The sequence below is a fragment of the Poecile atricapillus genome, chromosome 4 (assembly GCF_030490865.1).
Source record: "Poecile atricapillus isolate bPoeAtr1 chromosome 4, bPoeAtr1.hap1, whole genome shotgun sequence".
NCBI lineage: Eukaryota > Metazoa > Chordata > Aves > Passeriformes > Paridae > Poecile > Poecile atricapillus.
The window spans coordinates 39,003,403-39,015,576 of record NC_081252.1 but is presented as its reverse complement, the minus strand read 5'-3'; the positions used below and the strand labels follow the sequence as shown (position 1 = coordinate 39,015,576).

Here is a 12,174-nt window from a genome sequence, read left to right as displayed (position 1 = left end):
AGTTTTGTGGAGGTTGTTTGTTTGATTATTTATTACATAGAAAATAAAAAAAAAATCTAATTTAGAAAAGTTTTTATGTTTGTGTCCCAACAGGTCAAACTCTGGGGGAAGTAATTAAGTTAGATACTGGTGAACCTCACAGGAAAGTCTGGGGCAAAAGCCCTACTGATTCAGTTCTGAGGATCCTAGGAGAAGCAGAGCTGCAGATGCAAACTGACATACTTGAGGAACAAGATGAGATAAACGGTAAGCATAGTTGATAATTATCTGCACTGCAAGTGTAGTGAGAGTTTATCTACTGAGAAAAATTATGAAGTAATAGAAGCATATTCTTATATTCTCTCTTGCTTTCTACTTCTGGGTGTTGCCTCAGTTCTGAATGTAAGCACAAGCTGATACTGGAGGACACCAAAATATTTCAAACTCAGTGAAGTGGTAAGAAATTAACCAGGGTGTGCTGAAAGGAAAGGATCTTCATTTTACTGAAAAGTCTTAAACTTCGCCTTTTAATAGAAACAATCCTATTTTGTGAAAGGATGTCATCATCTGAATATTGCATTAGATGCTTCCTGTAACATGTTGGCAGCATGTGACTTAACCATATCAGTTGATTTTTTTTCTTTTTCTATTTTCTTTTTTTTCTTTTTTCTTTTTTTTTGTTTTCCTGGTCAACTCCTGCACTTCATTCTTTCTAAGGCCAAAAGGACTTACATTTATTCCAAATATAAACTTTTAGTAATGATAATGTAATGTATGAAATTAAAATTTTAATATTCCTAGCTTTCTTCATAATAGTAGTACTAAAAGCATGCAAACTTTTTTTTCTGTTTTCCTTTAAAGAAACAAAAATTCCCAACTTACCTTATTAGCCACATTGTAGTTTATTATCCAAATATGGTGAAGCACTGTTTAAATAATAGAATCATTTTCTGTTAGGTACTGCAGAACTTCATGAAGATCATCAGTCTTTATCAGAGGAGAAGGAAGAAAAGGCTTTTTCTCCTCTTGGGGCTCAGTCTTCAGTACCAGTTGGTGTTACAAAGTCTGTCATGACTGTACCAGAAGAATCTCAAGGAACTGGACCCACCCTGGTGCAGAACAAACCTATTATGCTGGATGGTAACTCATTTCATCAGTAATTCTTCTTAAAATCTGTTTATTGAATGTAGTAAGTGAAGTAATGATCCTGTATACTTTTATATCATCCCATAAGTAATGTGCAGTTTTTTATTAACACATTTTAGGTAGGACCAGGTGCTTTCTATGCAAAAATTCAGAATACAAGTAGAATTCTAAAGTGCTTCAAATTTTTTGTTGTTAATTTGGTGGGGTTTTGGTTTGTTTCTCCTCATCAATTCTGCTGGAATCTTTTTCCCTATATGATACCAGTATCCTTTTTATCTCTGGGGGCATGTTACAGAGGTTTTTGGAAGACATAGTTCATTGGAGCTTTGAGATACTCTTCTGGTATGAGAACAAAACCTTTTAGCTCTGGGATTATAAAACTTCTGCTGTTTCTGCAAAATGCAGAAAATTATTAAAGCTGAAGGATTTAAGTGTAATCTTAAATTGTATACTCCCCCATCTTTTTCCTTGGTTGGGATGAATTTTTAATAAGGTAAATGACTATTAATTTTAGAGCCTGATGATTTGGAAGCAGAGGTGCTGGAAGAAATGGAAGATAAAATGCACCAGAGTAAGGAGAATAAGGAGTTTCCTAGCACTGTTAATGAAGTGTGGGTAAAAGAGAAAGAGGATACGTAAGTACTCTCTTCTGACCTCTCTCTCCAGTTCAAACAACTGAGCTTTAACTGAGTTTTATTTGGATATGTCAGTTAAAATTACATTTAGCTAAAGTTTCATTGCTTGCTGCTGTGTTAGTTTTACTGCACTTAATGCCTTCAATAGATTAATGATGATTTTTTACATAGTATTACCCCTTGATGTGATGTGTTATAATAGGGCGCAACATGACAGAATGAATGAGGCAGCTTTGGAGAAAGCAGTGTTCAACAAGGTGCAACCACAAAAGGAATCTCCAGCAGGTCAGTGCAAGTCTTATGTTCCATGGCTTGGCAATGTGGGGTGCTTGAGCCATCCCTTCTTTCTTAATTAACCCCGAAAGAGCAAGTTTTTATTTGTTTCTTCAGTTCTTACTTCTAAAAAGGAGATTTCTGATGGATTAGGGAGACAAATTGGGTATTACATTTGCCACTTTGGAGGAAAACATGTTACAGGAAAGCTACACTGTGTGTAGATGAACAGGACAGTGGCCCATACTGATAAGTGTCAACTTTCTGAATGTTACAGCTTTTTCAAGTGACTATTTAGGGCATTATGAGATCTGATTATTTACTTAACAGAATTGTTGCTTTGTTTATACACAATTTAATTACACAAATACTGAGCTGCAGCTCAATGTTTTAAGTGGCTGCTAATGACAATCTTTTATCTTTATTGCATAGAAGAATTGCTTGTTCTTGGAGGTCTGGGAAGTAACTTCAGAAAAAACATTGTCAATACTGTCAAGTATCATTGGTCATACTCTTGCATCTAGTTAAGGGTGGCTTGAGCAAACTGGATGGGTTTTTTCCCTCTGTTTGGGCAAATTATGTTGAGATAACTTCAAAGAAATCTAGTAGAAGGTGATAAGCAACAGGTGAAAATGGATGACACAGTATCAGACATGTACTGGATAATGAGAAAACAGCCTGAGAACAGAACAGGTTATAGCTAAGGTTGTATATTCTTCAAAAGTTAAAATGGGAAGATTTCACATTGTAATTGTATTTACTAAAACAATCAAAACTATTTTAATACTTTTAAAGTGCTATCTACTTTTCCCTTTAGTTGTATAACAGAAATTTGTTATGTATATTCACATAGTTACCTTTTCCTTAAGTATCTTGGGGTTGTAATCTAGTTAGATTTGTAACAGACTTTCTTTTACCACATCAGAAACTTGTTCCAGCAACTCTCAGCAAGCTGAACCCTTATTCCAGAGAGTAATACAGCCCGCAGCTTTTCCAACAGCCTCACCAGTTCTGTCAGCTCAGTCTTCACAGGAAGAGTCTTTTGTACCTCGTTCACGTTCCATATCACCAGCAAAAAAAAAAGGCAAAAGTTCATTGTTGATTGGACTTTCTACAGGACTTTTTGATGCAAACGACCCAAAGGCAAGTTCAAAAAACTGAAAAGAAACAGTGTTTTGTTGTATAATATTATTCTTACTTTCTTATTGAAGTTGACTGAGGCCAGAACAGATGGCACAACTCTTTCAGCAGGTGTTTGTATTTGTCTAGCCATGTCTGCCCTGTAGTTCAACTTTACTGTGCTCATGGTATCAGCAAGTCTCATGCAGCAGTGAAAGTCCCTCGTTCCACCATTCGGCATTCTATGTTCCAGGTGTTTGTGGAGGAATTTACACTTTTTCTGAGACATTACTGAGGGAGTTCATGAAGACATTCCTAACTTGCCCTATCAGCTTTCTCTGTTTTGTGCAGTTTTTTAGAATTATCACTATCTTGCCATCATAAACAATCACTGAACAGAGGAGCAAGGATGTCTTGTCATTTCTGCCAACCAAGTAATTTTTTTTTTCCTGTAGGATTTAATCTACTAGCACAGCTTTCTGGCTGTGAAGCAGGAAACCTGAAGAACATTGAAATCTCATTTTAAAGTATTTTGTAAACTCAAACTGTCTTTAATATTGTTACCAAGCAGGCTTTCTGTTGCCTTTGTAGATGCTGAGAACATGTTCACTCCCAGATCTTTACAAATTGTACAGAACTTTAGTTGATGTTCCCAGTGTAGCAGATATGCAGCATCAACATAATCTTGAAACAGATGATACGGAAGATGAGCAAGCCAAAGAAGGACCCTCTGACTCTGAGGATATGTGAGTGTATCAAGTTTATAAATTATTTTAACAGGCATCTTAGATCAAGAATGTTTTTTGTTAGTCACTATTATACATACTATACCAGCATGGAGTTTTTATCCAGATTTTAAAAATTTTGTATTGAATCACCATTGACTTTAAGTCTTGTTCCAGAGAATTGAGGAGCTAATAGGGTATACTGCATGCAAGAGCTTTCTGAATTTCCTTCCCAAAATCTATCCAAGGTGTTATTCTGTCTGGTGTCTGCAACTCGCATTCTGCTCAAGCAACTCAAAGTTGATTGCTATTGCTCTTTTAGAAATAAAAATTTCTTTAATATTTCCTTTCTTTCTATATTCTGGGAATCTTGCTCGTTTATCTTCTCTACTGCTGTATTAGAATGGTCTTCAAGTCCCCCAAATTCTTTTAGGGGCTTCAAAATCTGAGCCTGGAATTAACTATTCCTCACAGCTTGGATAGTCTGGTGTACCTATTCTGATTAGATCTAGATATCTTTTTTTGCTTCAAACACATTTTTATCTGGATTGAAATGTTTTATTTGCCAGGGTTCTATAATGGTGCACAAATACAAGGCTTTTGAAATTACCTTACTAATAAAGTTGAATTGAGGACTTATTATCTTTCTATGAGACTGTGGGATATCTGTTTATTCCCTGTGAGTTGCATGATACAATGGTATCAATGCTCTAATCATGCTGGACTGAGGTCACAAATAGCTGGGTGAGGGGGGTGGAGGGCATCTTTTTTTTTTTTCCTCCAACTAGACTGGCCTTTCAATTTGCTGCTGAACAAAAGAAATGAGCTCTTTCTACAGGGTTTGTCTTGTAAAGTATTAATTATATAAATTTAATATCACATTCCTTTAGTATGTTTGGAGAGACAGATACAGATTTGCAGGAGCTCCGGGATTCGATGGAACAGTTGCTTAGGGAGCAGCCTAGTGAGGAATTGAGTGAAGAAGAGGAGTCTACTTTAAAGGCTAATGCCATGGAATGCATAACAAATGGTACTGAGCTGGATGAAGGAGATGAAAATAACCCCAGCAGTGAAAGTGCTCTTAATGAAGAATGGCAGTCAGGTATCATTTCTGTTATACCTGTTTCATAAGTTATTTATTCATTTAAAAAATTCAGACACAGAATAATGTTTTAGCTCCATTAACTTCAAATGAAGTAAAGGTCTAATTGATAGTTTTTATACATAAGTTCAAAAAAATCAGATAATATTCAGACTTTGTGAATGTTAAGGTCAACATCTAAGTGACATTCCATGTTGAAAATTAAAGCTTAGTTGTTTGTTGTGTAGTGATGGTAAGTCCCTTTTTCTCTAAGTTTTCTAAAATTTGGCTTCAAGGAAGATCAAAGACAGTATGCGTTGAATAATTTATAGCTGTAAGTATGAAAAAGAAATAGCAATTGGACATGACTGGAGTATCTGGGATTCAGCTTAAATTACAGTTAAGTAATTTAACAGGCAATCAGTAGGAACATGAACTTATTCACCTTGTTCTTAGCCAAAATTAGGTATTAATGCAGTCAGACTAAAAGACAGATAAATTAATTACTGCTTTTAGCATTTTGCATTAGATATGCACAACATCCTGAAGTCTCATTTCTGTATTTTAAATTCTGGTGGAAATAGAAGTATTTTACTCTTGCTGTAAAATTAAGTGCAATTAGAAATATAGTTACGAAAATATGCAGAAACTGGTAACTCATCTAAAACTAAGCTTTTGTATAATTTTTATTGAAGAAAATTTTCAACCAATTCAACATCTAATAATACATTCCAATGATTATTTTAAGATAAAATAAACTTTGTTGGTGACTTTAATTTTGTGGCAGTGCTGATGTTATACATTGATAACATGCAATGCTATCTCTGTCTGTGGCTCTGCTGTTGTTGCAAGTGCTAGTGTATAATGCCAGTGTTCTACCTTCTAGATATTCCATAAGAATTTCAAGTTTCATTGTTGGGGCAGGGAGAAAGGCTGACCAGCCGTCAAAAGGGTAACAGATAGAACTTGAGACAAAATCTGCTCAAGATCTAGATGTTAAATAGAGGACTAGAAATAATCTAATGGGTTTTTAACCCATATACAACTTTTCTTTTTATTTTAATGTTAATTTCTTATTGATTTGACTGTTGATACTTGAATGAAGGATGTGATTAGGTCAGGTCTATATCTTACAGTAGTCATATATAAGAATTCCAAGTAGTAGAGTTCTAATACTAACTCATGAAGTCTGTGATCTACCAGGTAATATTATACCTGTTATAATATCTACCAGGTGATATTATGTGCTCTGAAATATATGGAGCTTTTCCCTGATAGACAAGTTCTCTCCAAATTTGAATGCTTATTTATTTTTTCTTGCATTTTACATAGGGATTCTGTCTTGTACTTTTTAAAACATCCTTTTTGTTAGATTTACCTGTTTTACCATTTTTTTACCATTACAACATATGTTTTACCATTACAAACCTATTTTTAAGGTTTCTGTAGCCTATAAGCAAAATTATCTTGATTTCTCTCCTGTATCTTATTGCACCGCTTGGCATACTCAATTTGCTACACAAACAAGATGCATTTATAAAAGAACAAGGAACTCTGTAGCTAAATTAGTACTGGGTTTTTTAGACTTGCTCTATGGAGCAAGATGCATCTCAGGGCAGAAAGTAATGGATGGGTAGCATACATGTCCTTATATTTTGCTTAAAGACAGCTGTTTCATGAAAGAACTCCTTTCCCTTGTGTGGACAGCCACCAAACCCTTCACGAGTTTCACCTCAGAAATTTATAGTGTGGTGGTATGGAATTAGACCTACTTTGCTAACCAAGATTCTTCTTTAAGATCATACCTTGTTTTCCTTCTGGCTGAAAAACCCTGTGGCTAATTTTCAGAGTGGGGATAGGTCACACTTCCCATTTGGGATTTTTTTCAAGAAAGGGACTATTCCGATTTTCTTTCACATTGTCAGAACATCTGCCAACATTATCCAGTGTTCCTGAGCTTACCTTTTTGATTGCTTTTAAAGGATGTTTGTTTTAGAGATTTAGAAGCAACATTAAGAATGTAGGAAAACTGAGGGGGTTTTACTGTTGTGTTCTTTCTTTCTAGATAATAGTGATGGAGAGATTGCCAGTGAATGTGAAGAATGTGATAGTATCTTCAGCCATTTAGAAGAGTTGAGATATAACCTGGAGCAGGAAATAGGCTTTGATAAATTAATTGAAGTTTATGAGAAAATAAAGGTTTGTGGAATAAGCTCAAGTGGAAATATTTTAAGAAACAAGCACCTAGGACTGTTTGCTGTGCCAGTTAACTAATTTGTTTGTGTGACTAGGGTAAAAGGTTTTTTCTATAGTCTTTTAATCTGTTTTGGCACACTAAAATATTAGCAGAGAAAATGCCCAGCCAGTGGATTAAAGAGAAAAACTTTCGGTTTAACCATGAACTGCATTTAATATATTTAAACTATTTAATTTTATACCCATTTTAATTTTGGAAACATGGTTTGATCTTTCCCCTAGGCTATACTTGAAGATGAAGATGAAAATATTGATATTTGTTCAACCATAGTTCAGACTGTTCTTGGAAATGAGCACAAACATCTGTATGCCAAAATACTTCACCTGGTAATGGCAGATGGAGCCTACCAAGAAGGTAATCTCAATGTATACTGGCAATTATGGTCTGTCTTATGTTCTTTCTTGGTCATATACAACATAGATTCAAAATATACTTTTAAAACATCAAAGTATCACAGACTATAGAGCATGTCTGTGCTTTAGTATATTGATTGGATAAATTAATTAAAATTTTCCACAAAGGGTATTTTTATTCCTGCAACAAAATGTGGCAAACTTTACTGACCACTCTGATTTAACAGACTTTGCATGTACGATCAACTCTAACAATAATTGGCTTACAAAAGGTACAATATAATTATTTAGTTTCTGTAAAACAGTTTCACAGATGGGGGAAAGGAAATACAGGACAAAACGTGCAGAATGAATACCAATTTTATCTTAAGAATTAATGAACTTTTAGCTAAAATAGTATTATGCTTTCTATAATGTTACTTTTGATAGGTTGCAACATCACTCCTTTTCTGAAAATTTCATGGAGCTTTTTATCGTATAATTAGCATTTTTCAGAAACCCTTCATGTGTATGTACCATCCATCTTAGTTGGTTACTCAGTAATACATGAAAATAATTTTTTGCTCTGATGCCCTGCCCTGCTTAGCACAGGTTGCAAGGCACATGGATGTTCCTCCATCTTTCAGAGTCACTCTTATGAAAACCACACAGACTACCATCAGTGAGGGAGAGGTTTTGTTTTTTTTCATTTCTCTCATGTCAAAAATGTAATTGCTGTTACGTATTTTTAGATTACTAACGGTGAAAGCCTTCACTGGAGAGGGGAAAAAGAAAAAATCTAAAATTTTAATTTGTTTTATAGAAATCAGAAGCATAATATATTGGCTTTATAAGTGTGTGTAATGATCACCATTTAATGTATTTCAATTTTCAAGAAAGTATTCTAATGCATGTTAACCAATATGTACTTTCTGCATCTTTTTAATTCTTTTACAAATGTGTTGCATTAGCAGTGCAAGGCCCAGTAAATGTACAGCTTTCTGTGACTTTTATATGTAAATACTTGAGATGGGTGTTTTAAAACTAGTTATAAAAGCAATCTTTTTTTTCTAAATTCTAATCCAAGTTGCATTTTCCTGATTTTTTTTTTCTACTCGTATAGAACTGCTAGGTAAGAACAATCAGTTCATGTTGTTTTCATGCTGTGTTAGAGAAGTATGACAGAAAAATGTCTGAAAAATATTTTTTCAGGCACAATTTGTTAATTTAGTGGCTGATTTGGTAAGGTACACCACAGTAGTTCATTTTTCAAGTGTCCAAAAAACTGGCAATGTAGAATAGGAAGAAAATGGTTACTATAGTGTAACCATTTTCTTTTGCTTGCTGCTCTGCTTTAAGGATATTTTAAAACTAGTACTAAAAGGCTTAAATTAAAATTTGCTGACATGTTGGCATATAAATTATAAGCTGTTGTCTGAGTGAATCCTATTAAAATGATCTGACTTTCATCTTGCAAAATGCTGATTAACAAGTGGTTATTTTTATTAGATTCAGTTCTAATTCTGTATTTTACAAATCTGTGGTAGCATCCAAAAAATTATAAGAAAAAGTAATTCTATACATTTCAGACACTTAAAAAATCCTATGCTAATAGGGGTGAATAGAGGACAAGTGACAGACAGAAGGATCTTCATGAGCTTCTGTTGCAAAAATCTTACACTCTTCAAATAAGAAATGTTGGGAGAAAATCTCTGTTGCTCTTTCCTAAGAGGATTGTTCTAGCTGAAGCAGGCCACTTGAGGTGCAAATTCGTTAATCCAAGATGACATGATGGTCAATATTTGTGTGCAGCGCTTTAAGGCAGCTTTGGTCATGGTCACCTCACTGGTGACAGACTTAGTGGATTCTTGTGTTACTGCTTACTAAATTGTGGTTTCTAGATTGTTTTGTAACTCTAGTTTGTCTTGCGTTTATGTATGTCTCTTTTACACACTGTCTCTCCCCTCTTCTACTTTTCACAGGTAATGATGAATAAACCTGACTCAGGAAATTCCTTAGTGCTTTTTACATATCGGTGTCTGAAGTCTGCACAGCTGAGCAACAAATTGTAGTGGAGAATGTAACAAGGGACAGGAGAGGCAAGACTTCACAAAAGAATGTTGATTGTATAAAAAAGAAAAAAACATGCCTTTTAAACTGAGATACCTTTAGAGTTCTCTTGTGTGGATTTGCATACATGTTTCTTAAATATTAGGTGCCCAAAATTAAAAAAAACCCACACCAACCAACAGCAACAAAATCAACAAAACCCAAAAACCTCAACAAACCAAACAAAAAAACCCCAAACCTGTAACCTCTCAAATTTCAAAAGAAACAGAGAAAGAAATACCTGTATGTATTCTGATACAAAACTGAGACCTATAATTTAAACATAATTTCTTCCATATGAACAGATAGCTGCTATGGTTGAATAGTTGGAAGCATTACTGTGTTGTGGAAATACATCTAGCTATTCACTTACTTCACGTAGCTTTTCTTTATACCTACACAAAAAAATTGTTTTGTTTTTATTGACCCTCATGGTTGTATTTTAATAGTATCTTAATCTAGTTAGTGGTCCAGTTTAAGTATTTCAATTTTATTGTATTTTGAAGCTGAAGGCTTTTGTCACATCTGAAATATCTTGACAGTGTTTCTGAATTAGGGCAGACTGGTACATAAGTCATCATTAAAATGTGTGGGGGTGGGGGTGTGAGATCCATTTGGAGCTAGAATACTCTTTTTTCCAAAATTTTTCTTTTTCTTCTTCCCCTTTGCTATCCCCTTCCCAAAAATCCCAGTTGTTTACCTCTCTTTAATTATGTAATCTGGCCAATGATGATGTACTACACTGTTGAACCGAAGGGGGAGGGGGCTTCCAGTTTAGCTTTGAAGTCTGTGTGTTTTAGTCGTTGCTCAGCAGCCACAGGGGGAAATGCAACATTGCAGCCACAAGTGCTGTGTAATACTTCACATCTCCTGGCTCCTGTATTGTATAAGTTGGTTTGCACCACCATATAAGCAAAACCAGGTTTCTTCTGGCACACATTTCCTCATTCCTTGTGTCGAAGCAGTACTATACAGGGCAGACATTAGGGATTCTGTTGTTTTCCAGTCATTGTCTCTGCATCAGCTCTGGTTTACTCATTACAGTAAGCTTCTTGTTATGAATTTGATGAACTGTCAAACTTCCAAGTGCCCTACTGGAGAAAAATAGGTTTGGTTGGTTTTTTTTTTCAGCTACAACCAGTCACAATCTAAAACTGTCAAAAGTTGCTTTTCCACAAAGTAAAAACAAATATATATATATATATTTATTATTTAAACTGTCAAAATATGTACATGATTTTTGTATAATTGTTTTATGGTGTCATTATTAAAATTTTGCCCACTGAGAAGCGTTAATTTTTTAGACAGATACCAAACTTACTCTAGTTCAGCAGTATCATGGGAATCTGCGTTGAGAATAAAATTAATAATAAATTGCCTTTAATAGATTATTATTTATATACTTATTTCTTTGATAAACACCTCTTACTTCATCTGATGGCAAACTATGATTAGTCGTTGGAAACTGGGCTATGTGTTGGTTCTGGGCTATGCTTCTCCTCTTATTCCTTTTCCTTCCTTATTTCCTTTTTCTTAACTTCCCACAGTAAACTTTTTACCAGGCTTCTCTTCCAGTTCACTTTTAACTGCTGCATTATCTATTCAGAGGGATGATCCTCATAAGCACGTCACTCATGGCATTTAGCAAATACACCCTAAAGACTCTATTAAATAATGATTCTGAATTATTTTCCTTTTTCAGGTTTGATTTTTTCAAATCATACCTTGCCCATCTTTTGGAGGAAGTGAGGACTCAAAACCTTTAGATTTAAAATAATATAGAATAACTGTATGGAAACAACAAAATCCACAAGTGGTATATTCTGTCCTCTATGGATTTGAATCACCTTAAGGTGATATAGACTTACTGAAGTTAAGGATTGGGCGGTGTTCACTTCTTTTAAATTGAAGTCATATCATTATTGACAGTCTTAATTTCTTATGCGGTATACTGGCTTGGTTCTGGTGAGAAAAATCGGCATAATCTGCACACTGCAAGATTTACAAACAGAGATTTTTACCAGTTAATAATTTGAAAATTACATGCAGATTGTGGACAGCTTTTCAAGAATAATCTTCAATCCTGCCACCCAAGACTGAATATCCTTGAAATCGCTTAAAAGCTAACTTAAAACCGACACAGTAAATAAATTTGTCTGCAAAAGGAGCACTTTCGTCTGAAACGTTAAATCCATATTTAACATATTCTACAGTGACATCAAGGACAGTGTGGCTGCAAGATAATTAATTGGTCTGTATGCGATTTAATGAAATTAGTTGGGCATTTGGCTTGTGTGCATATTACATTCACCTTGAAGAATTTTCTGTTGTAGCTCTACAAATACACAGCATACATAGCACATTGACATATGGAATGGTATTTTTCACACAAAACATATTCTGAACTATGTAACACTGATGTCTCTGTCCTCAGACTTGCTTCTTGACCCTTGAAGCCAACTCAAAGTTCAGTTGGGGAATGTTTAAAGGAAAACCAAAACATCCAAACAAGCAAAAA

General features: G+C 34.6%; 1 protein-coding gene across 2 annotated transcripts in view; it reads left to right on the top strand.

Annotated features, from left to right (window-relative positions):
• Positions 1 to 11,306, top strand: part of NEK1 (NIMA related kinase 1) — a 43,683-nt gene extending 32,377 nt beyond the window's left edge. The window contains exons 26-35 of one of the 2 annotated variants that reach the window (XM_058838978.1): positions 94 to 246; positions 937 to 1,119; positions 1,640 to 1,760; positions 1,963 to 2,045; positions 2,959 to 3,176; positions 3,744 to 3,898; positions 4,768 to 4,979; positions 7,024 to 7,157; positions 7,437 to 7,569; positions 9,530 to 11,306. In XM_058838978.1, coding sequence (XP_058694961.1) covers positions 94 to 246; positions 937 to 1,119; positions 1,640 to 1,760; positions 1,963 to 2,045; positions 2,959 to 3,176; positions 3,744 to 3,898; positions 4,768 to 4,979; positions 7,024 to 7,157; positions 7,437 to 7,569; positions 9,530 to 9,543 — 1,406 coding nt within the window. In that variant the 3' untranslated portion in view covers positions 9,544 to 11,306. Of the gene's footprint in view, positions 1 to 93; positions 247 to 373; positions 436 to 936; positions 1,120 to 1,639; positions 1,761 to 1,962; positions 2,046 to 2,958; positions 3,177 to 3,743; positions 3,899 to 4,767; positions 4,980 to 7,023; positions 7,158 to 7,436; positions 7,570 to 9,529 lie in introns of those variants that run through there. The other variant, XM_058838979.1, reaches the window with a different exon arrangement.
• The last annotated feature ends 868 nt before the right edge of the window (positions 11,307 to 12,174 follow it).